The 23,586-nt window shown below is 53.7% G+C and overlaps 10 protein-coding genes across 10 annotated transcripts; 4 read left to right on the forward strand and 6 right to left on the reverse strand.

Moving 5' to 3' along the window:
* Nucleotides 1–957: 957 nt before the first annotated feature.
* On the forward strand, nucleotides 958–2,319 carry BO94DRAFT_430122 (putative cell wall protein; the record flags this gene model as incomplete). Its single annotated transcript, XM_025607473.1, has 1 exon — nucleotides 958–2,319. A coding segment is annotated over one exon (1,362 nt), but the record flags the coding sequence as incomplete, so codon positions are not given.
* A 4,556-nt stretch (nucleotides 2,320–6,875) lies between these two features.
* Nucleotides 6,876–8,779, reverse strand: BO94DRAFT_590259 (PWI domain-containing protein; the record flags this gene model as incomplete). The annotated part of the gene is made up of 7 exons (XM_025616007.1): nucleotides 6,876–7,013; nucleotides 7,139–7,495; nucleotides 7,576–8,018; nucleotides 8,074–8,200; nucleotides 8,261–8,425; nucleotides 8,502–8,592; nucleotides 8,676–8,779. 7 exons carry the CDS (start codon nucleotides 8,777–8,779, stop codon nucleotides 6,876–6,878), a joined length of 1,425 nt encoding a protein of 474 aa, XP_025462635.1.
* A 230-nt stretch (nucleotides 8,780–9,009) lies between these two features.
* BO94DRAFT_539809 (uncharacterized protein) lies at nucleotides 9,010–9,931 on the reverse strand. Its single transcript, XM_025612782.1, has 2 exons — nucleotides 9,600–9,931; nucleotides 9,010–9,449 (listed from the first exon to the last, which is right to left on the reverse strand). The coding sequence occupies exons 1-2, from the start codon at nucleotides 9,645–9,647 to the stop codon at nucleotides 9,183–9,185; spliced, it is 315 nt and encodes a 104-aa protein (XP_025462636.1). The 5' UTR covers nucleotides 9,648–9,931; the 3' UTR covers nucleotides 9,010–9,182.
* A 200-nt stretch (nucleotides 9,932–10,131) lies between these two features.
* Nucleotides 10,132–11,485, forward strand: BO94DRAFT_628331 (fumarylacetoacetate hydrolase family protein). Its single transcript, XM_025617476.1, has 3 exons — nucleotides 10,132–10,264; nucleotides 10,333–10,544; nucleotides 10,623–11,485. Exons 1-3 carry the CDS (start codon nucleotides 10,206–10,208, stop codon nucleotides 11,048–11,050), a joined length of 699 nt encoding a protein of 232 aa, XP_025462637.1. The 5' UTR covers nucleotides 10,132–10,205; the 3' UTR covers nucleotides 11,051–11,485.
* On the reverse strand, nucleotides 11,143–12,165 carry BO94DRAFT_550656 (uncharacterized protein; the record flags this gene model as incomplete). The annotated part of the gene is made up of 1 exon (XM_025613502.1): nucleotides 11,143–12,165. One exon carries the CDS (start codon nucleotides 12,163–12,165, stop codon nucleotides 11,143–11,145), a length of 1,023 nt encoding a protein of 340 aa, XP_025462638.1.
* Nucleotides 12,166–12,705: 540 nt separating this feature from the next.
* On the reverse strand, nucleotides 12,706–14,152 carry tif1 (putative eukaryotic translation initiation factor 4). The gene is made up of 3 exons (XM_025606553.1): nucleotides 14,080–14,152; nucleotides 13,664–14,022; nucleotides 12,706–13,602 (listed from the first exon to the last, which is right to left on the reverse strand). The coding sequence occupies exons 1-3, from the start codon at nucleotides 14,093–14,095 to the stop codon at nucleotides 12,817–12,819; spliced, it is 1,161 nt and encodes a 386-aa protein (XP_025462639.1). The 5' UTR covers nucleotides 14,096–14,152; the 3' UTR covers nucleotides 12,706–12,816.
* A 1,136-nt stretch (nucleotides 14,153–15,288) lies between these two features.
* On the forward strand, nucleotides 15,289–16,977 carry BO94DRAFT_477148 (putative F-box and JmjC domain protein; the record flags this gene model as incomplete). Its single annotated transcript, XM_025608632.1, has 2 exons — nucleotides 15,289–15,623; nucleotides 15,783–16,977. 2 exons carry the CDS (start codon nucleotides 15,289–15,291, stop codon nucleotides 16,975–16,977), a joined length of 1,530 nt encoding a protein of 509 aa, XP_025462640.1.
* On the reverse strand, nucleotides 16,939–18,190 carry BO94DRAFT_579001 (low-affinity Cu transporter). Its single transcript, XM_025615239.1, has 4 exons — nucleotides 17,986–18,190; nucleotides 17,667–17,865; nucleotides 17,345–17,525; nucleotides 16,939–17,279 (listed from the first exon to the last, which is right to left on the reverse strand). The coding sequence occupies exons 1-4, from the start codon at nucleotides 18,073–18,075 to the stop codon at nucleotides 17,162–17,164; spliced, it is 588 nt and encodes a 195-aa protein (XP_025462641.1). The 5' UTR covers nucleotides 18,076–18,190; the 3' UTR covers nucleotides 16,939–17,161.
* A 654-nt stretch (nucleotides 18,191–18,844) lies between these two features.
* Nucleotides 18,845–19,255, forward strand: BO94DRAFT_526840 (chromatin modification-related protein EAF6/MEAF6; the record flags this gene model as incomplete). The annotated part of the gene is made up of 2 exons (XM_025610366.1): nucleotides 18,845–18,959; nucleotides 19,014–19,255. The coding sequence occupies 2 exons, from the start codon at nucleotides 18,845–18,847 to the stop codon at nucleotides 19,157–19,159; spliced, it is 261 nt and encodes an 86-aa protein (XP_025462642.1). The 3' UTR covers nucleotides 19,160–19,255.
* Nucleotides 19,256–19,552: 297 nt separating this feature from the next.
* On the reverse strand, nucleotides 19,553–23,316 carry ams1 (alpha-mannosidase). The gene is made up of 4 exons (XM_025606555.1): nucleotides 23,024–23,316; nucleotides 22,424–22,932; nucleotides 20,364–22,356; nucleotides 19,553–20,316 (listed from the first exon to the last, which is right to left on the reverse strand). The coding sequence occupies exons 1-4, from the start codon at nucleotides 23,167–23,169 to the stop codon at nucleotides 19,695–19,697; spliced, it is 3,270 nt and encodes a 1,089-aa protein (XP_025462643.1). The 5' UTR covers nucleotides 23,170–23,316; the 3' UTR covers nucleotides 19,553–19,694.
* Between the last annotated feature and the right edge of the window lie 270 nt (nucleotides 23,317–23,586).

The following is a 23,586-nucleotide window of genomic DNA, read 5'->3' on the forward strand; positions in this document are numbered from 1 at the left end:
ATGGGGTCTGCATGGCCGGGGTGTCATTGGCCCGCCGTCCGATCACCAGAGCCAACATCACTTTGGTGGACTCTACCGTGTGGTTGGCATTCCGTCGCTGACCACCCCACGGGTGATGATGAGGATGATGACAATGACAATGCTGTTGCTGCTGATGTCTCACATCAATCCATCAATTCATTCAAATCAATCAATTCGGTCAATTCCTTTCACCCTGAAATTCTAGCATTAGCGTCTGAATACTACTAGTCAACTCCCTGACAACGGAGGCTCTCCCCACGGCTGCAGTCGGAACTTCAATTGGTGGCGGACTCATGGGCTTGTGGCTCACCGGCCTAGGCTTTTCCCCCTGCTTACAATTTTCCTCTGCTTGACAAAAAATCATCCTACCAGCGACCCGCTCGCAGTGGGAGGAAACCCCGTTCCCTGAAATAGTATGCTCATTCTGCTTAGTCTGTTTCGGATGCACCCACCTACAACGGTAGTCCGCTCTGGTTTGCCTCCTAGTTTCCACTGGCACCCGGCGCACCCACTTGGCTAGCTTGGCTCGAAGATCCGGGTCCCTCGATCAGTGATCACAGATGGGCCAACATGCTCTCAGCTGGGAGGTGCAGCTCCATTCGTGGGTTCCAGACTTGGGGGAGGGCTCCATCGCCCGATCCCGCTGGCACGGCTGGAAAACTCGCTCAGGGGTATATATACCTCGCCGATGATCACCTCTTCCATTGAACATCAAGTCCTCCTTCGTCTGTCACTTTGTTTTGTCCTTTGGGTTCTGTCCTTCCTTACTGACCCTCATTCTTTTATCTGTCTGTCTTTAACCAACCAATTGGGCTGCTTCGAGCCAGCCCGTCTTTCCCTTTTTCTGTATTCTCGGATTTCTTGACAGGTTCATTCCAGACACTCGCTGACGCCCTTACCCACTTTCCGATATACATTCTTTGCCCTTTCGGCACCATGCGTTCTGACAAGCTTCTCGTGCTCGCCGGTCTGGCGAGCTACGCTCTCGCTCTCCCCACCAAGGACTTGGACGCCCGTACCTTTGGCCTCGTTGCCGAGATCCTCACCGACATTGGCGAGGACTTGACCGGCTTCATTGAGGCCCTCCTCGGCGGCGGTGTCAAGAGCTCCGCCAGCCTCCTCACAGGTATCAGCGCTCAGGCAGCCGCGGTCCTTGAAGGTGGTGCTCTGGGTTGCACAGCCGGCACCATCGAGGCCTCCGCACGTGCGGAGTTGGCTGCGTGGATCCGGGCCCATGCCGAGTTCGATGCGTCGCTCAAGACATCTCTGCTGGCCTGGTGTGAGGGTAGTGCATCTGCTACTTTGTCCGTCGATGTCCGTGCTGGTCTGGCCCTCTTCATCCCCACCTGCGCCGAGGTTGCCGCCAAGGGCGATCTTTACGTGACTGTCGACGGTATCTTCTCCGTTACCGACCTCGAGGCTGCCGTCGTCCTCAGCTCTTCTCTCCAGACTTCCCTGTCTGCTTTCGTTTCCGGATCCGTCGGTGTCGAATTGGACGTCGATGTCCGTGCTGGTCTCTCCCTCTGTGCCGGCGGCGGTGTTGTCGCCGACCTGGCTGCCGATGTCGAGGCTGCCCTGAAGGCCTGGCTTTCTGGTTCCGAGTGCTCTCTGAGTGCTTCCCTCAAGGTTGCCGTTGAGGCCTGGTTGGAGGGCAAGACCGCCACCGGTGTTGTTACCATCGGCACCGTGCCCACTGCTGGTCTCACTACTGTCTCCGTTGGAGCCGCCATCAGCGCCCTTGTCGAGACGTCCGGTACCCTCACCGCCAGCGCCCAAGCCTATCTCTCTGCCTTCCTCAAGTCCTCCCTCGCCGCCGACATTGAGTCCGACGTCGAAGTCGTTCTGGAGGCCTGTATTGCCGGCAAGCTTGCCAGTTCCGTCAGTGCCGACGCTCGTGTTGCTCTGGCCACTTGGCTCTCCGGATCCAGCTGCAGCCTGGGTGTCGAATTGAAGGCTGTTCTCTACTTCTGGCTTTCCTTCGCTCTGAGTGGCGATGTCACCATCGACCTGTCCACCGACATCATCACCGAGCTCGAGACTTTCATCACCGGTACCATCGACACTCTCATCGGTGTTAACATCAGCGGTATTCTCTCTCTTCTGCTGTCTGGCGAGAGTTTGGCCTCCATTTCTCTCGACTCTCGCGCCGAGCTGTCCGCTGTCATCGGTGGTGCTGCCGGTGTCGACATCAGCTCCTCCATTGAAGTGATCATCATTGAATGGCTCACCGGCTGCAGTCTGTCTGGCGGTCCTACGGTCTCTATCGGCTCTGGTTCCGGCTCCGGCAAGGGCGCCTCCAGCGTTCCCGTCGCCGCTTCGACTCCTGCCGCTAGCGTTCCTACCGTGTCCGCCGGCGGTTCCCGCCCTAGCAGCCCTGCTCAGTCCGGCGCCCCCGGTCCTTCCGGCGCCTCGGCTGAACAGACCGGTGGTCCTGGATCTCCCTCTGGCGCCGCCCCCTCCTCTCCCGCTCAGTCTGGCGCTCCTGGACCTTCCGGCGCTTCGGCTGATAAGACCGGCTCTCCCAGCTCTCCCAGCGGTGTCATCCCCTCCGGTGTTCCTTCTTCTCCTAGCGGCAGCGCTGTCGTCGGTGGCGGTGCTGGCGGTTCCGTTGGTGGCTCTGGCTCTGGCTCCGTTGGCGGATCTGCTGGCGGCTCTGCTGGCGGCTCTGGCTCCGTCTCCGTTGGTGGCTCTGGCTCTGGCTCTGTCGGTGGCTCTGCTGGTGGTTCCGGTTCCGTTGGCGGCTCCGGCTCCATCGGTGGCTCTGCTGGTGCTTCGGCTAGTGGCTCTGCTGGCGCTTCGGCCAGTGGCTCTGTTGGCGGTTCCGCTGGTGGCTCTGGCTCTGGATCCGTTGGTGGCTCTGGCTCTGGATCCGTTGGCGGTTCCGGCTCTGGCTCCGTTGGTGGCTCTGCTGGAGGCTCTGCTGGTGCTTCCGCCGGTGGCTCTGGTTCCGTCTCTGTTGGTGGCTCCGCTGGTGCTGGTGCTGGTGGCTCCGTTGGTGGCTCTGCTGGCGCCGGTGCCGGTGCTTCCGCTGGTGGCTCTGCTGGTGGCTCTGCCAGCGTTGGTGTTATTGTTGGCGGAGGTGCTGGTGCCTCCGGTGGTGCTTTCCCGACTGGCCCCGTTCCCTCCGGTTCCGTTCCCTCCGGCTCTCCCCAAGGTCCCGCCGGTGCTTCCACCACTCCTTGCGATACCATCACTGGGCAGGATGTCGTTCCCGTTGCTACTATGACTGAGGGTGGCTCTGCTCCCAGTGCTCCCGCTCAGTCCGGTGCTCCTGGCGCTCCTTCCGGCGGTGTTGTTCCCACTGGTGTTCCCTCTTCCCCTGCTCAGTCTGGCGCTCCTGGTGCTCCCTCTGGTGCCCCTGGATCTCCTAGCGGTGCCATCCCCTCCGGTGGTGTCGTTCCCTCCGGCTCTGTTCCCGCTGCTTCGTCTCCCAGCGTCCCCGAGGGTGCTGGCGCTGGCCCTTCCACCACTCCCTGCGAAACCTTGACTGGCGCCACTGTTGTCCCCGTTGGCACCATGACCGAGGGTGGCTCTGCTCCTTCTGCCCCTGCCCAGTCCGGCGCTCCCGCTCCCAGCGGTGGTGTCGTCCCCTCCGGCTCTGTTCCCGCTGCCTCGTCCCCCAGCGTCCCCGAGGGTGCTGGCGCTGGCCCCTCCACCACCCCCTGCGAAACCCTGACCGGCGCCACTGTTGTCCCCGTTGGCACCATGACTGAGGGCGGCTCCGCTCCTTCTGCTCCCGCCCAGTCCGGTGCTACTTCGGTCCCCGCTGAGTCCGGTGCCCCCGGTGCTCCCAGCGGTGCCAGCCCCTCTGAGACCCCCGCTGCTAGCGTTCCTGCTGTTGCTACCACCACCCCCGAAGGCGCTGGCGCTGTCGCCACTACCACCCCCTGCGACACTCTGACCGGTGAGACCGTTGTTCCTGTCGCCACCCAGACTGAGGGCGGCTCCGCTCCTTCTGCCCCTGCTCAGTCTGGCGCCCCTGGTGCTCCCAGCGGTTCCAGCCCCTCTGAGACCCCTGCCGTCCCTGCTCAGTCTGGTTCCGGCAGCGCTCCCAGCGGTGGTGTTGTTCCCTCCGGTGCTGCTAGCGTCCCTGCTGTTGCTACCACCACCCCCGAGGGTGCCGGAGCCGTTGCTACTACCACCCCCTGTGACACCCTCACCGGCGAGACCGTTGTTCCCGTTGCCACCATGACCGAGGGCGGTTCCGCTCCTTCTGCACCTGCTCAGACCGGTGCTGGTAGCGCCCCCAGCGGTGGTGCTCCTGCTCCCTCTGCCAGCGGTGCCGTTCCCACTGGCAGCGCTCCCTCGGGCGCCAGCGCTGAGGCCAGCACCACTCCCTGTGACACCCTCACCGCGGAGTCTGTGGTCCCCATCGCTACCAAGACTGACACTCCCGTCCCTGCTGCCTCCTCTGCTACTGAGGGTGGTTCCTCTCCTCAGATCACCACCGCCCCTGTTGCTGGCTCCGGCTCTGAGTCCGGCTCTGGCTCCGACGTGATCACCGTCACCGTCACTGCCACCGTGAGCGTCTCTGCTTGCGACTGGTAAGCGGCCAACCACAGCCCGGAAGTTACGACGATAGCAACGGCATCAATGGTGAATAGTCCTCCTGTATATATCTAATTTTCTAATTCTAATATGTGTGAAGATTGTCTTGATATCTGCTCGAGCTTTGTACCCTGACAGGAGGGGATGTCTATAGTGGCCAAGCAGGCGAACCCTTTTACATTCTGGCTTGATTGTTTGATATTATCTCAGCTTTTCCTTCATTGGAGTCCATTCGCTTTGCCGATACAATGATATGTTATTTGATTACCTGTACAGTACTTATGATCGGGGGTTGTGCGACAGCCAATCCCATTCCATTTTGAATGTTTTACTACCACTCTTTGAACAAAATATTTTCGGTTCACATACCAACTTGACATCTCCTAAATCCCGCGTAGATCCGATCTTCATTGAATCCCACATCATCCGCCCCCAACCCTAACTCCGAAAGTGGTAATGGGGGCAGACAATCCGTAACCCGAGGTAAGATCGTTCCGCCCCCGACGATCCCGTCCATCGTGATTTGAACTCTCTCCCTCTTTCCCTCTCACCCGAATCCTCTTCCTTCTTCCCGGCCTCAGCCCCAACCAAGCCGAGTTATTTTGCAACATGTTCCAACTCATCTGACGAGGTGTAGGTCTATCAAGTCGATCGTAATTAGCGGCCTCAGCCACGCAGTCCGAGGGGATCAGGTGCGGGAAACGGGGTGATGTACGTCACGTCACGGCACACGGTGGGTAGGATTACGAAGATGTTCATGTGCATAAAACTTCTGTACATAGTACATACAGTATATGGGTATCAAATAGGTAGTATGTTTCTATTTATGGTTATCTTTACTACCTAAGTATGTTGGTTGAGGTTAACCAGTGTTGGCACTAAAGGAATATGGTTATCGAGGTGAGTTTGTGGAGGAGGTAGTTAGTTGGGTATGTTATAGGTTATAGGTTATTGAGGTGGGTTTTAATGGTGTTTGTTAGTTTGGTATGTTATAGTTTGTTATTGTTATTATGGGCATGATAGTGCTGTCGGGTAAAGGGTGGGGATTTGGAGGTGTCATGTTCATATACCTAGTATGGATAGATTGAGGATGGGGGATTTGATATAGTGTATAGAGGTTGTGGGATATGATCTGCGATATGTGGCTATTTACTTATGGCTTGTTGATGGGATTATAGGATTGGGAGTGGATCTTCGTTGAGGGGAGTGTAGTTAGTTGGTACTATGTACTATGTACACAGTAGAAGGGGGAGAGATATTAAATAGGGTATTGATAGATAGAGAAGAAAGATAATCAATTTAGTATATAGGGACTAGATAGAGAGTATGGTAGGTCATATCTTTCGTATTCGTATTCGTATTCATATGATATGATATGATATGGTTGTTTTTCGCTCTGGGATAGATAGGGGAGGAGATCCTGTCTTCTAGGTACGGAGTACTTGGGAACATGTCGTATGTATTGTGTAACTGATCGATATCTAGCTGTAATGTCTAGGAAAATCTATCTACGCACTTACTGTTGATGTATCAGTCAGTATTGGGTGAACTGGTGTCCTTTATTGAAGGATAATGAGAAGTATGAAAATAGGCAATGTTAAAAAGAAGACTACCTCAGCATTAAGTAGACAAAAACACACATTTGTTTTGATGTTGATATTGATATACCTCCCTCATTTATGATGTCTTCTATCTGTAGCTGTCCATAGCAATCCATCTATCTATTCTCTTCCTCTATAAAGCACAAACTACATAGTATAGGGGCTCACCCTTTGCTTTACCCCAGCGATCATCACAACAACCCACCAACGGCTCAACGGTCCTACCTACCTACCTACCTACTACCTAGACAAAACTAAACAAAGACCAACAAACAATAGTCTTCATTCACAAACAAATAGTGTCTATTGTCTTAGCCTTGTGGGGCATTCCCCGAAAACGGTCGAACCTTGTCGGCGCGCTAGTCGTCCGATCGGAACTGGATTTTGAGAACGAAAATAGTCTATCGAGGATCCATGGGATTGCGCGGTGTCTTGAACTTTGCTAATATCATCCAAGGAGAAAATGGAAAGGGGGGAGGGAATGAGACTATTGACGGAGATGTTGCTACATGGGGAAGACTCGTTTTGTATTGTTCTTTTCTTTTTTCCTTTTTAAGGAATACTTTTTGGGTGATGGTACCACGTGAGAGCGATCGTTAACTAGTAGCTATGCCATGTGTAGGGTGGGAAATCCAATCATAAGGCAGCTGGGAACATGCGGATGGATGGTGAACGGATTGGAGGTACGTGGGTGTAGGTGGATGATTACTGCGATGTCCAGGTGCTACCTACCTGGTCGGTCGAGGCGGTGCGGCGCATCGCGACTATCTTCTCGCGGAGAAGTCTCTCGCGTAGTCCGGAGTTGATGATGCGTGGATGGGCAGGAAGGGATGATGGGCCAGGCTACGATTAAGTGGTTAGTTTAGGCCTTACAATGGAAGGAAGGAGTGGAGGAGTTGCGGACATGAACGAACTTAAGAAACCATAGAAACAGCGTGACGAGTACCCTTAGAGATTTATTCACCCACCTCAGTGGCATCCTTCATCTCTTGGTCGCTCGAGCTCGGCTTGTCAGGTCGTGGGGATGAACGTTTGGCTTCCTCGTCTTCATCAGCCATTCTCTTGCGTTTGTCACTGGGAACGGATACGGAGGACGTGTTGCGTCGTCTCCGAGCAACCGGGGCATATCTCTCAATGGACCGGCGTCGCTTGCGATCGCCACGACTGCGACTGCGACTAGGACTGCGCGAATCCTGGCTGGCGGATCGACCTCGACTGCGACTGCGGCTGCGACTGACACTCCGGGACGGAAACCGGCGTCGTCTGCGGGTGTGGTCGCGATCTCTGCTGCGACTCAAGCGGTGGTCGTCACGGGACTTGCGGGCCTTTGCAATATCAGCGGTGGATTCTTTCTTATCATCTCGTGGAGGATGAGGCGAGGATCCTCTGCGTCTGGCGCCGCTACCATCCGACCCTTGCGACCTCGAACGGGACCTCGGTTCAGACGAGCCTCTTCTTCTCCGCCGATCTCTGTAGACAGGTGAACGTGATGGACTGCGCGAGGAAACGGATCTCCGTCTCCGTCGGTCTCTTCTGGGACTGCGTGAGCGTGATGATTCACTGCGGGAAACGGATCTAGCACGATCACCGTAATCAGGACTGCGTCGCCTGGGCCGTCTGCGATCTCCACGGTCCGGGGACACAGAGCCGCTAACCGATCGACGTCGTCTGGGTCGGTCATTGGCAGGGGGGCGCTGTCGACGAGCTGGGGGTGGTGACCGAGAGGAAGACACGGAGCGCGAACGAGAGCGGCTTGGGGATCGAGAAGGCCGACGGCCTCGACGAGAGCCCGCGGGCACGTAGGAGTCAAACTCTCGTCGGCCAGGCGGGCCTCGAAACCGGTCCCGGCTGCGTTGTCGCGGAGGTGAGCGACGTCTATCGAAGTCTCGACCACCGCGGCCACCGCCTCGTCTTCCTCCCCTTGTGCGCTCAGAGCGCTCTCTGCGTCGAAGGTCTTCCAGCTCTCGCTCGCGTGCGCGCTCTTGTTCTTTCTGTTTGCGGGCTTCCTCCGCGGCCTTTTCCGCCTCGATCTAGCGAGGGCGTCAGCGCATGACCACAGCAACAGCGCAAATAGACACCAAGCATCCCACCTTCTCTTGTATAAGCTCCAGTTTCTTAGCCTCAAGCAACTCCTTGGGCACGCCCTGGGGATTTTCCTGGGCACTCAGACACAGCGACCACAACTCCTTGCAAAACTTGGCCGTATCTCTATCCAGGAACCCGGTGAGCTGGATCTGAAGGGATTTGATATCGGGCTAGACAGAGCAAACGCAAGACCAGTTAGCAGGGATGGCTCTTCATCAACCCAGCAAGCAACAGAATAGCACATACAAACCGCGACCCTTCCAAAAGGTTAAAGCACAACTCAATCACCACATCATCTTCGTTTCCCAGAATCTCGGAAATCTTTCCAGCGATCCATCTGCAACAACCATCAAGGGTTAGTTAGTTCAGGTCCGATAACACCATCCAGATAAGAAACCCAGGGTTTTGTTTGCAACGCACTTCTTCATCACCTCGATATTAACCTTATTCATATCCACCTTCCGGCTGAATTCCGGAGGGAATTTGGTCTGCTTCAGCAGCTTTGCATCCACGCTCGTCGCCATGTTTGCGAGCCGTAGTTCGAGTGACCGAACAGGGATTGAGAGGGTCGAAATGGTGCAGCGACCGACGCGTGACGATGCGGTGGTGAGCCTCCCTCCGGCCGGCACTGCGCAAGGGGGGGCTGTCGCCGCCCGCAACCCGGACCCGAGTCGGTCCGAGGATAGCTTCAATCTTGCCTTTTTGGGAAGGATTCACATGCGATTGGAGATTATCGCGTCTAGATAGATAGTTGTCTAGATATTGCAAAGTGTACCAGTAGGTGCTCGTAGATTACACAATGCCCATAGCCCCCCTGTCCTATGGGGCAGAGATTTCAAATACATGTTCCCACCGATAACTCCAACCCCAAACCCCCAGATGAAAAACACCATCGCAATAATCTCAAGATAAATGCTGAAACCCTCCTCACTGGCTAAGCTCCCTCAACACTCGAGCCACCTCCTCCCTAGCACTCGATAGCTCCTCATCCACCGTCCCCAGCGCATGCCGGGCCTTGATCTCATAATGCAAGTCGACTAGTTCCTTAGCGCGACGGAGGTCCTCGTTCTCATAACCGTCCTGGTTCGTCCCTGCGCTTGCTTGGATTGCAGCTATGGTGCTCGGCTGGGTTGAATCTGCAGCAAGAGGAATCCTCTCATTGACGGTGACGAGCGCGAGGGCGTCATGATGATCCTGTGAATGTGATTAGTTATCGTTATGAGAGGATGCGATAATGCTGAATTATCCAACGCTTGATTGATGATAAACAAGGGCTATTCATTATCTTGTTTCTTGACAATGGAAAGGCTCGAGGCTGGGTCAATATCAATCAAGGATACATACACAGACGCGTAGGGATGTCAAGTCAGAGAGAATCTCAGCTACTTGCATGATGGCGGTAATGTGGAAGGAATTGGAGGAGGTTCGAAGTACGGAGGATGGGGAGATAGTATTCTCAAGTGCTCAAATAGTGATTATTGTATAGGGTGCAATATACTCCGTACTCTCCCCTCAGATTGGATTTGAATGGCTATGCGCAGATGCAGTGCGGACAAAGCGGCTGACTGCAGGCACCGTCCTTCCATCTCTCAGTTGGACGGGTGACGTAAGGACATCGAGGATAGTAGATATCTCAACCCATGGCGATATCCAATCGCAACCATCCGAACGACAACTAAAAGCTAAAGTCTGTCTGTTTAGAGTCCTGAACATGGAAGACTACAGTAGCAATTGTACCCCCCACATCATCTCTTATCATTGACGGCTCGACGCTCCGAATCTCGGAGATTCCGAGCTCTCCGCACGCACCGCGCGGAGGACTGTTCCGTCTGTCGCATCGGCTGAGCTCCGACTGGTGAGCCGGGAGCATATATTATTACCCGCCTGGCTTACCACTCGCCGCGATTCCATTTCCCAACCCCTCAATTCCTCTCCCCTCAAGCAGAGACCATGGCCGCTTCTATCAGGGCCAATTGCAGAAAGGTCATCTGCATCGGCAGAAACTATGCGTACGTTCCCCCGCATGCTGGGGTCATGACAATGGGCTTTGATCGGCTAACGCCGCAGTCGTTCGCAGCGATCACATCACAGAGCTTAACAGCGCGAAGCCCAAGCAGCCCTTCTTCTTCTTGAAGCCCGCCTCCGCTATTCTCGTCCCCGGTGAGGGTCCTGTGCTCCGTCCCCAGGGTACCAACCTGCACTATGAGGTCGAATTGGCTCTGGTGATGGGCAAGACCGTTCGGGATCTCGACCCGAATGACGAGAAGGGCGCATTGGATGCAATTCACAGTCAGTCATAACTGAAACCCCCTTTGATTGTATATTCTTTGCCAGCGACTAACAATGCATATTATCTGCTGCGTATAGGCTACCTCCTCGGTATTGACATGACCGCTCGCAACGTCCAAGATGAAGCGAAGAAGAAAGGCCTGCCCTGGTCCATCGCCAAGGGCTTCGACACTTTCCTGCCTGTCTCTCAGGAGATCGCCAAGTCGCGTCTTCCTGACCCCCACAATGCCTTCCTCCGTCTGAGCGTGGGCTCACAGGTGCGCCAAGCCGACTCGACTGGCCTCATGCTTTACCGGATCCCCAGACTTCTGGCCGAGATCTCTCGTGTGATGACCCTAGAGAAGGGCGATGTCGTCCTGACTGGCACTCCCAAGGGCGTGGGCGAGGTCAAGTCTGGCGATGTCATGAAGGCGTCCATCGAAGTCGACGGCACGGAGCTCGAGGAGGGCCGGATTGAGGTCGAGGTCGAGGACCGTGTGGGCAGATATCGGTACAGCGAGACATAAACGGTTAGACTGAACAAAAGGATATGTACATCGACTAGACATCATAGGCTTGAATAACATTCGGATCAAGAATCAGGACACAAGTCCGGCTTTTAATGTCGAAACATCTCCATTACAAAGAGATCATCTTCTTCATCAGCTGGTACGATGGGTATGAACCTCCTCGTCTTTCGCTGCTTGCTCTTGACATGGTCGACATTGTTCTGTTTGACCCCTCGATCGGCTGTCTTGTCCACCTTGATAGGTGCTTCTCTAACCCGGATCGCTGCCTGCAAGATGGCCCTCATTGCACTCCACGTCCATCCAACCCGGCTCATCTCTTTCTCGATTAGGATCTGCACGTCCAAGTCATCAAGTCCTCGCACAAATGCTCCAAGTATCTCCTCCTCAGCGTTCTGTAAATGCAACCTCGGGGTCATTCCCTCCGCAGCGGACAAGTACTCAGCGAGAGATCTCCCACCCTGCTTCATAACAGTGTCTAGATCCAGACTCAATTCCTCAGTGTATCCCTTATTCACAACACTAGCCAAACTCGCCTCTACCTGTGTATAAGACCCCCACGTAGTATCAGACAGCGTCCGCAGGACATCTGGATTAGCAACAGGCGCAGAATCCATGGGCATCGAGTCTGGAACAAGGACATCAGACCCAGGACTAGTCTGTCCAGCCCTCGGCACATGCATCTTCAACACCCCTGGTATTCTCTCCAACGAAGTTCGCACCTCATCAAGGATCCTCGTACGAATATCCTCCTCCATGCGATATTGTTCGCGGGCCTGTTTCGAGCATTCCTGTTCAGTGATATCAAGTCTAGTCCTTAGTCGACGATTCTCGGATTCAAGACATTCGATCCGCTCTCGCATACTTCCTAACATAGTGTCAAATCGGGCTTCAAGTTGTTGCAAGCTATTGTGGATGACGTTATTCTCATCATGAAGTCGCTGAGTTAGCTCGTCGATCTTTTGTTTCAGACCATCTATGGTGTCAGTGGCAGTAGCAAGATCAGCTCGAGTGTTGTCGAGCTGGTTGACGAGTTGAATATTCTCACGCCGGATTTCGTGAGCCCAGAGGAGAGAGGGAGCGTTGGGATCCCACGGTCGGGTTGGTTTCTCCATTGCAGTGCAAGGGCTGAGACGAGGGAAACGGGAGAAGTTGAGTGGAGTTCTAGGGATGGAATATACAAGAATACAGAACCAAGTTCCTTCCGTATTAGAGACTTGGACGGTTGAACATTTATGAAGGCAGGTCTACACGACAACAAAGAGAGGACAAGCGATTGAGTATTGACTAGCCAACGCAACCAATAGAATGGCATGCACCCCTCTCGTCTATCGTATTGAACACAGGTATACAGCCAGTCCGAACCAGAATCGTATCTTCGTCCACCCAAAGTGCCTTGAGGAAAAAAAAGCCTGATTGAACTTATCACATTTTTTGCCCGACCTCTTGATCAAGTATGAACGCAGCATCCTTAACCAACCAGAGCGAGCTAGGTACAGTGCAAAGGAAAAAAGTCTGAAAAAGCGTTTCCGGAAGAGAACCATGAATTACAGCAATAAAATCGCACAAGCGTGTGTCGCATCTCCATAAGCAACAAAAGACAAAGGAAACCATGAACAGTAGAAAGACAGAAACGCGCAGGGTATACGGTTCCTGCCAGCCACTGCTAAAAGAGAAAATGCTGGAGACACAGAAAGCCACTTTTTGAAGGATTCTCCTTTACCAAGAGAAGCGCAACGATGTCAAAACGTTTTTCCCACCGCAGCTCACCCTTGGAGCGTTATTGGCAACTGCATTCGTAATCCGCATCGAGGGACGTAAGAGGATGGTATTAGGGTGTTTAGATGAGGTCTGGAAGAACAATTAGTATCAGGTGAAAACTTTCGGACGGGATCGAGCGATAGCTTACCAGCAACGTTCATGGGCATCTCCTCAATCTGGGTGCTGTAGAACTGCTCAATCTCGCGCATCATGCGGACATCGTCAGCAGTGACGAAGTTGATGGCAACACCCTTACGACCGAAACGACCACCACGACCGATACGGTGGATGTAGTTCTCACGGTTGGCGGGGAGATCGTAGTTGATGACCAGGGAGACCTGCTGGACATCGATACCACGGGCCAGAAGGTCAGTGGCGATCAGAACACGGGAAGATCCGGAACGGAACTCCTTCATGATGACATCACGCTGGCCCTGCTCCATGTCACCGTGCATGGCAGAGACGGTGAAGTCACGGGCAGTGAGCTTGTCAGTGAGCCAGTCGACCTTGCGGCGGGTGTTGCAGAAGATGACGGCCTGGGTGATGGTGACGGTCTCGTAGAGATCGGAGAGGGTGTCGAGCTTCCACTCCTCCTTCTCAACAGCAATGTAGAACTGCTTGATACCCTCGAGGGTAAGCTCCTGCTTCTTGACCAGGATACGGATGGGGTCACGCATGAACTTGGTGGTGACCTCGAGGACATCCTGGGGCATGGTAGCGGACAGCAGGGTGACCTGGGTGGACTGGGGAAGGAGCTGGAAGATGTCATAGATTTGCTCGGTGAAACCACGCTAATCGAACTGGTCAGCACAGGGTGCTTCTTCGCAGGATCGAGAAATGTGAGGGACTTACAGAAAGCATCTCATCGGCCTCGTCGAGGATGAACAGCTTCATCTGGTCGGTCTTCAGGACACGGCGCTCGATCATGTCGTGAATACGACCGGGGGTACCGACAACGACCTGAGGGCCGTTGCGGAGAGCGGTCATGTCGTCGCGGACGTTGGTACCACCAATGCAGGCGTGGCACTCAATGTTCATGAAGTCACCGATGGCGACAACGACCTTCTGGATCTGCTGAGCCAACTCACGGGTGGGAGCGACGATCAGGGCCTGGCAGGCCTTGAGGTTGTGGTCGATCTTCTGGAGAGCGGAGATGGAGAAAGTAGCAGTCTTTCCGGTACCAGACTGGGCCTGGGCAATGACATCGTGGCCTGCGGTGCCCTAGTTAGTATCATAGATTGCGCCGACTACGGGGAAAGAAAACGTACCCTTGATGATGGGCATGATAGCACGCTGCTGGATAGCGGAGGGACGCTCGAAACCGTAAGCGTAAACACCTGGGTTGCCATCAGAATACGTTGAGCCAGACCCTATTGGGATCGAGGATAAAATTTGTATCACATACCGCGAAGCAGCTCGGGCTTCAGGTCCATGGAGTCGAAGGAGTCGGTGACCTCATCGTAGTTGGACTCGATCTGTCCTGTTGATTTGAAGACCTTGGTCAGCTCAGTTCTTAAACAGCTACTCCTCGTGCTGCGATGTGGTGGCTATTCCTATCGACTTGCTCTGCCTTCAAGAGAGGCAAGAAAGCCATCGCTAGGAAAGTACATCGATATCGATCACAAAGTCGTAGTAAAAGAGTGAAGTAGTAGTACATACCCTCGGGGATCTCTTCCAAACCCTTGTCGTTAGAAGCCATGATTGCGGTGTTGTTGTAGAATAGACCACAGGCGAGACGCTGTGATCAAATAAGACGGTGGGGTTTTGGGAGTAAAACTGAAAAGGCTTGTTAGCGACAGGCGAGGATGGTGGGGGTGACCGCAATGCGCAGAGAGACAGTGGCCAGGGAGCGACGAACCTGGAATCAAAACTCTCGGGGTTGAGAGATATCACAAAAGACTACTAGAGTCGTAGGGGTGGGAAGAGAAAAGAAGTTCAAGTTGGATCACCGAAGATGGTGTGGGAAAATGGGGGAGCAGAAGCGGCGGCGGGACGAGCACAGCGAACTTTTTTTTCTTTTCTTACCTTTTTTTCCCCTGCGTAGCCCATTTTTCCATTCTGACGCGGTGAAATTTTTGACCTCTAGCGCCAGTTTAGCCTAGCCGATACGCACCGCCTTCTCCATCGGGCAACCTACCCACGTCCTTGGCTCGTGGAATTTTTGCCATTCCCCTCTCATTTGCTGGCCGGGCGCTGGAGGCAGGGCCCTTGTACGACCGTAGAGACCAAGCCGGTGTGCGTCGAGTGTTCACTGTGTACTATTCTTACGGTGGGCTTCCCTTGAGCCGTTGTTATCGTTGGGTTGGGCATTACCCCCCCGGTATCTTCCCTGCCTGACAGCCCTGGCAGTGTGTGGGCGACTGTTACTAGTGCGTACCACCGCCGCCCGGTCTGTGACCGGTCTAGTCGTTTCCCCACCAAATCAGGAAAGTCTTGAGGATTCAGTTTCGTCACTTGCTTTCCTCCGAAGCATGAAAATGCCGGACATCAATTCCTTGGACAGTGCCCGTCCCCTCGACGGGGAGGTGAATGCTGGCCGCTATGCTTCATATCCCGATCCTAGTGTTGAGGATGTATCTGGCCATGAGGCCATTCCCGGCCATCCTTTGGGTGTCAAGCCCAGTGGTAATGCGTTGCTCGCCGCAGAAAACCTGCGCCATGCAATTGGAACCTTTAATCTGCTGCCGGATGAGTTGATATTGATGTTACTGGAATCTCTGGATGGTCCCAGTCTCTTAAGTATTGGACGGACATGCAAGGCATTCTATGCTTTCACCAGAGCCGAGGATCTCTGGAAAGCTCTTTTTACCGGGTGAGACATAGATCTATTGTTTAATTGCGCTCATTCTTCCGTTGATTGGCAGTTGGTTGCAGCTTGATTGGAGAGGTTTCTGGCAATTTTCATCTACCCCGTCGTATATGATGCAACTTATATAGATAGACTGAAGCATTGCACTAACGCTTTAGTCAGGTCTCCTCCCGCCTCATTCTCTTGGAAGGGTACATGGCGTTCCACTTATCTTAACATCCCTCCATCTGAGGTGTGCATGCTGGATTGCTCCAGTCTGTTTTCAGATGTCTTACACCGGCCGTTTCATTGTGCGCACATATCTTTAGAACCCTATGTGAACAATATTCCGGCCCGGAACCAAATCGCCCGTCTTCCCGATCTCTCTTTTGAGGAATTCAATGAGAAATGGAGTGACACGCCATTCATATTGACGGAACCAGTGAAACAATGGCCTGCCTACAAGAACTGGTCCGTGAATATGCTTCTTGACCACTACGGCGAGGCCGTTTTCCGCGCAGAGGCAGTGGACTGGCCTTTCCATATTTATGTTGACTACATGGGGAACAACTCCGACGAGAGCCCTCTATACCTGTTCGACCGGGCTTTTGTGGCCAAGATGGGTCTCAAAATTGGTCGGCCGGAGCAGGAGCCAGAAGCCACTTACTGGCCTCCCCCGTGCTTTGGGGAGGACTTCTTCTCTGTGCTGGGGAATGATCGTCCTGACAGGCAATGGCTGATCATTGGACCTGAGCGGTCCGGAAGTACATTTCACAAGGACCCGAACGCTACCAGCGCGTGGAATGCAGTCGTCCGGGGGTCGAAGTACTGGATCATGTTCCCGTCGTCTTCCAAGCTCCCGCCGCCTCCTGGTGTATACGTATCGGACGACCAAAGTGAAGTGACTTCCCCACTCAGCATCGCGGAGTGGCTTTTCGGCTTCCATGCTGAGGCACGGCGCACCTCGGGCTGCATTGAGGGAATCTGTGGTGAGGGCGAGATCCTCCACGTGCCCTCGGGCTGGTGGCACTTGGTCGTCAACATCGAACCAGCTATCGCCATTACGCAGAACTTTATACCCCGTGCCCACTTGAGCGCTGCCCTGGACTTCTTGTCCAACAAGGCCGATCAGGTCTCGGGATTCAGAAAAGATGTGCACAATCCTTACGAGCGGTTCGTTGCACAGATGCAGGAGTCACACCCTGAGTTATTGCAACAGGCACAGGAAGAACTAAAGAAGAAATACGAGGGAAAGAAGAGAAAGTGGGACGAAATTGTGCACGGAGCGCCAGAGCAAGATGGAGCCGGGGATGTACCCGAAGGAGGTGGGTTCAGCTTTGGGTTCGGAGATGACGGGAGTGATGTAGAAGTTCCCTAAGTACGGTATTCGCTACTTGAAGTGGACGCACTACCCCATGTTCATTCGACCCAATGTGCAACTGATGCTATCAAACGACAAGCGGTCACAGTACCCAACAAAGCTACTGCTAAGCATATGCCGAGTCTGAGTGAAAACTGTTTCCAGCTCAAGGTTCCAGGCAAGCCTTCATGCTTGCAGTCCACTAATGACAAGCAACTGATTTGCTGGCGGAGGTGTTGTCTCCGAACGCCAGATATCCTACAAAGGCGCCAACGGCAACTGCAAGCATGACAAAACCGTTATACGTCATAAAGAGCAGCCTGCGCAGTTCAGTACATTTGTTTGGCATGAAGAGGAGGGAAGGGCATGGAGTTAGAAGACTTACATGATGAAAAAGCTATAGAAGACCTGCACAGCATACAATGCCGCCATGGTGATTTTTCCTCTTTGCTCGACGGCCCTTCGGCTATCCCTGCCTACAACTAGGGGTGAGCCGGAATTCGGGACAGGTAGTGTCTCGCTAGAAGGGGCATTGGCCGCGGCAGAATCGTCGTGGATATCGCTGCCTTGACGGATGTCAGGTGCTCATCTCAGCCAAGGTTGGACAAAACCAATAACCAACGCTCGAAGATGAGGAAGAAACCGTGACTCCAATATCCCCCGCATGCAAGATACACCAAACGCAATCAAAACTGAGAAGAACATACCTCCCACCGCAACTGTAGTATACGCGCCCAGCCTCCGAGCATGAGCCGCCTCAAATTGCCTTGTAAGCTGTCGGATGCCCTCGTAGCCCGCTGTCAAGAGCACGATAACGACAAGCGAACCCAGAAGGGACCAAGTACTGGTGATGTGCCATTGGGGGAAGACGATGCAGAGGTCTTTCGTAGACCAGGTGAACAGCATCTAGCAACGAGACTATTAGTGCCCGATAGCAGTAACCCCAAACCTAGCAAGAAGCACATTCCAACACATTTCCCCACTGCTCCATCAAGACCAAAATATCCCAGAGACAAAGACACTTACATTCATACTGCACTTTCCGCCCATATCCATATCGCCATGATCATGACCATGATCCATATCCATTCCCATGTTATGCATAGAGTGATCCATCCTGAAATCGGAGTATTCTCAAACTCACTTTTAGATCAAATCAAATGCAACCAATATGAGAGTAATATGATATCAAGCCACCCGTCCAGATCAAGTCGACCCGGTGAAGAGAGTAGTAAGGAGGAGCTGATGCATCCCTCCGCAAGAGTGTACGTAAGTGACGGGGCCCATGCAAACCAGCCAAACAGCCCCGATAAGATCTGGCGGCGATTGTCCTCCATCCCATCCTCAAGTTCCCTTCCGCTTCTAGACTCGCGACACATCCTCAGCTCCAGCCTGGTACCTACCTATCTACATACGCAGTTCTACCACCATACCCCCCTCAATGCGCCCCAATCTCTAACCCACCACCCGTCCAATTCCCCACCACACCAACAACAAAACCAAATTAAACCATGGCCGAACCTGCCCCTCCAGCAGCGACCGCAACAACGGTACCAACCCCAGGACCAACCACCACCACCACCACACCAGCAGGAACAACCCCCGCCCCAACCACGATGCCCTCCACCACAGCAGCCACAGCACCGAATTCCAATTCCAATTCCAACTCCAATCTCACATCCTCAACCAATCCACCCCCGCAAGCCCCCGACTCCTCCACCTCCGCCTCCTCAACCACAAACCGCGGCCTCCCCTACTACGAGAAACTCCGACGCGAGCTCCGCGACACTCTCCAAAAAAAGCGCCTGATGGATAAGAGCATGGTACTGCCCCCACCTCCCCTCCCCGTTTTCTCCTTCCGAATCATATCTAATACAAACGGATTATGAAACAGGCCCAACTCGAAGACCAAATCTACCGGTTCGAACAATCCTATCTCGAAGAAACCACCGCTGGAAACATCATCAAGGGATTCGACAACTACATCAAGGGATCTTCTAGTGGGGCGGGGATCGGAGGCAGCGGGATAGCTCTTTCAGCTGGCGTGGGTGGAGGTGGTGGTGGTGGCGCGACGAGGAGAAAGGCGACGGTTACGGATGCGGATAGGGTGTTTTCGAGGAGTTCGGCGGGGTTTATGCGGGTATGTTCTCCTTTCTCTTCACTCCTTGTCTCGTTTGTGGTGATATGGATGAGATGGTAATGGGGGCTAATATGTTACTGGTATAGGATTCGCCTGCGCCTTCATCCGCTCAAACGACACCGTCGCATGCTGCGACTCCAAACTCGACGTATAACGGGTCGACCGGGAAGCCCGGGAATGGGGATGTGTCGTCGGCAGCGAATAGTGTCAAGGGGCAGTCGTCGAAGAATAAGAAGAAATCAGGCGGGAGTAATAAGGATAAGGGGGACGATGATGGGACGGATGGGGATAGGCCACCGACAAAGCGATTGAAGATTACGTATGGACGGGATTGATCGGTCGATCGATTGATTTATGGGGGTTGCCGGAGTTGGTGGGTTTGCTATTCGTTTCTTGTCTGGGTTGGTGGAGGCGCAGACGCTTTGGGTTCGCTGCATCGGCTCGGTTTCTATATGTTTGTGATATCCTCTGTATTACTAGACTGCATCGGCGCTGACTTGCTAGATTGTACATCTTGAAAGATATGTTTCATTTTGGAATCAAATACACAGGATGACTTCCCTCCCTGCTCTGACGCGACAATGATAGAAACCGGCTATAGCTGCAGTCTGTACGTCGCCACTTCGAAAGCCCTCAACTCGATATCGATGTTTGTGGTATCCGTGTCGCCCTTGGACAGTGTAAGAGCCGTCTCATCATCTTCGAGAATGTTGCATTTCCACGCTTTTTTGATTGGAAGTTTGGTGTTGATGGTTCCACGGCTCTTGCCGCCCAATGACTCGTAAATCCGGAGGATGACGCTCTGGCCTGCGCGCCGTGGCAGATTGTCACGCGACACGTCTTCGTCGTCCTCGCCGCGCTTCACCGCGTCCAATACGAGCGATGGAGAACCCTCAAGTGAGATAGACTTGAACGCGTCCGTGGCCTTGGAGACAGATGCGGGCTCAAGAACAAGGGGATGGTTGAAGTTGTACCCTGCGCGGATCGTGCGTGAATCCAAGGGTCCTGCGTGCGGGAGAATTGCGTAGCGGATGCGATGATGACCCATATCTGCATGAGCATCCGGTGCCTTCGATGCGCGCAGCAGAGAAAGGCGCATCAGGTTACCGCAAGTCGCAAACCCGTACTTGGAGTCGTTGAGGACCGAAACACCGTAGCCATTCTCAGACAGGTCTGCCCATTTGTGGCAGCACACTTCGAACTTGGCCATGTCCCAGCTGAAACATGTTAGCAACAATACCATACGTCTATAAAGATAACTTACCTAGTATTGTAATGCGTCGGGCGCTTGATGATTCCATACTGTGTCTCATACGATGCCTCGGTGTTCGTGATGTCAACCGGAAACTCGACTTTGAGGAATTTCATGGTCTCCCGCCATTCGACTTCACTCTCCATCTCGACATAGGATGGCTGGTCTCCCACCGCGGCAGCTAGACTAAGAGTCGTCTTGACCCAGCTGTTCTCGCTAATTGGGGTTTCAGTGACAACGCTGACACGGTACGGATCCTTCTCGGCAATAGTAGTCTTCCCGGATGGCAACTCCTTTCTTGATTCGAGGTGGAAGACCTCAACATCCCACGCTTGCCAATAGAGTGGCTTATCATCAAAGATGACAAGCTGCCCTGCCTTTCCGCCCTTGGCAATAATCTCGCGCTTTGCTTCAAGATCGTACAGGGAGGTTATAATGCCTTCATGGACATCCACCCTCAGTTTCTCATTCTGCAGACGGAATACACCAGGCTCGATCTCAGAGACAGTCACAGCAGGTACTGTCTTGGAGGTTGCAGAAGGCTGGCACTGAATGAGACCAGTTTCACCACTGACAATTGCGTACTTGGGGACACCCGCGGTTGCAAACTCAGCAGGAACCTTGACAACTTCTGAGCGAGGCCATGGCAATGTGTTCATGGCAACAAGACCCTTGGTACTCTTGCCGCCGAATCCTAGAGCCTTGAGAGCATCCTTCCTTGCTTTCTGGCCGATTTCGAATACCTTTTTGTAGAGCTCATCCGAGTCGTCATAGCACATCTCAATGCAGCTACCAGGGAGGCAGTCATGGAATTGGCACAAGAGCACGTCTTCCCACATTTCATCGATTTCCTTCTTAGGGTACTTATAATCACCACTAGTCTGCGTGAGGGTAGCAAGAGTGGCGAGATACTCAATTTCCCTCAGCAGGAATTCAGACTTACGGTTGTTGCGCTTGTTGTTGGCCTGTGTGGTGTATGTGCCCCGATGAAGCTCGAAATACAGCTCCCCGTACCACGTAGCGAAGCGGGTGCCTTGTTCCACCTTCTTCTCAAGCTTATCAAAGAAGTCGTCGACCGAACCCCCCATCTTCACACGGGGAAGCAAGCCTACCTTGTCACTGAGACCACGGCAGCGACGCAACTTCTCCAGATGCTCGAAGGTTGGCCCGCCACCACCGTCTCCCTTGCCAAATACTAAGAGCGATGTGTTATCATTATCCAGCGACTTGTGTTGAGTCACGCTGCGCTTCACGTCGCCAAAATGAGCACTGGCAGTATAAGTTTCCGCTGGTGTCATGTGGCAGATAACCTGGCTCCCATCGAGTGCAACCCACTGGAAAGTAGTGTGTGGGAAGTTGTTAATGTTATTCCAACTGAGCTTCTGAGTAAAGAAGCGACTCATTCCCGCCAGGCGACATATCTGGGGTATCTGCGTGGAATAGCCAAAGGTATCCGGAAGCCAAAAGGTCGTGCAGCGTTCCCCGAAATTACTCTCGAAGAAGCGCTGCCCGTAGAGGAACTGTCTCACAAGAGACTCTCCACTGGGCATATTTGTGTCATGCTCGACCCAGCTACCACCAATTGGCTGGAAATGACCTTTCTTAACCCATTGTTTCACGCGGTCGAAAACCGAGGGATAGTATTGTTTCAGCCACTTGAACTGTTGTGCCTGGGAACAAGCAAAGCGATGCTCCGGGTATCGCTCCATTAGGTCGCACTGGTTCGACCATGATCGGGCAACCTTGCGTTTGGTTTCTGCCCAGGGCCACAACCAGCAGGTGTCGATATGACAATGTCCGACGGCGTAGACAATGGGTTGTGTGTCGGTCTCGTACACTTCCGAAGAATCAACCTTGTCCCCCAGGTACTTTCTGGCAATTTTGCGTGCCTCCTTGATTGATTCATTGCTTCCATTGCCAGCAATGAACGCATCCATGATTGCATTTCCTACCATATTGGCTTCATGAGACTCCCAGGAATCACCAGGAAACTCTCTGGCCGCATCTAATGTACGAGTGAGCACGGTACAGAGCATCCCGCACAGTGTGCATTGTTAGTGGTCAGAACATACCTCCGATGATCCAGAAGTCATAGAACAACGCCCGTGCCTCCAGGTTGACGGCGGTGATCTGTGCCTTGTGCAATGTGTAATATCTGTTAGGGTTAGGTGGCTGGATTGAATCTCCGCCCGGGGCATTTCCGAACATGCCATTGCAGGCCATTTCGATGTAGAAGGTGTGTTCCTTTCCGTCACGCCAGGCATCGGGAATGATCCATTCAATACGCTCGTTGCCACCGGTGAGGCCTTGTAGGGGCCGGCCATCTTCCGTCCAGACCAGGCCCTCATTGTTTGCATCCCAGTGGAATTCCAAGCGCTCTTTCTGACGCATATCCTCGGGGACCGTCAGGCGAATACGGAACCAATGGGTGGACCAGCTGGGGCCAAATGAGGCTCCGATATGGGTGGGCTTGAACTCATTGGCGGTAGCCTCTTTGAAGGTTGGACGCTGCAAGTTGGGGACCGAATATACTGAAAGCTTGACATGGTTCTCGTCGGAGTTGACGGCCTCGGCCAGCTTGCTAGTATGGCGTTAATGTGGGTCGGGTAGGAACGAGGCCACTGGTAGAACCACAAAGTGCTGTGTGATAATCAGATTGAGGAAGAACTTACGAGATGAGGTTCTGGCCGTCGTACTGACCGGTAGCGGTGAATTGCTTGAGCCGGTCGGTGTAAATGTTCTTGATGCGTTGCCCGACGGGGCCCGCGGGAGTCTGGGGAAGGGCGCTGGGAGCTTGCCGGGGAACGTCTCCACCCATGGTTGCGGGTCTAGTTTATTACTATGTAGACTGGAAGGCTAGAGGGACAACGGTTTGGATGCAAAGTGTGCAAATGATGGAGCATTTGATGAATTGGTTTGGATTGAAGGGTCAGGCGGGGGAGATGGCTCGAGGGGAGAGAAGTGAGGAGTCGCCAGGAACGGCCAGGAACACGGCCAGCCTGAGGCAGGTGACGTTGGTTGCAGGCATCGCTGCGGATCCGGTGATGCTGCCTTGTCAGCCACCGCCCGTGGGCTCTCAATGGCCATACAGATGAAATTACGATTGGACCTATATGGCCTGGTGTATATACGGCAATGCCTCTGTCAAGCGTGACGACTGTCGTGTAAATCGACGTGTGTAGCGTGTAGCTGAATTGGTGTAGAAAGTGTAGTATTCTTCTGGTCCGTCGGACCT

The sequence above is a fragment of the Aspergillus sclerotioniger genome (genome assembly GCF_003184525.1).
Source record: "Aspergillus sclerotioniger CBS 115572 chromosome Unknown BO94scaffold_39, whole genome shotgun sequence".
Taxonomy (NCBI): domain Eukaryota; kingdom Fungi; phylum Ascomycota; class Eurotiomycetes; order Eurotiales; family Aspergillaceae; genus Aspergillus; species Aspergillus sclerotioniger.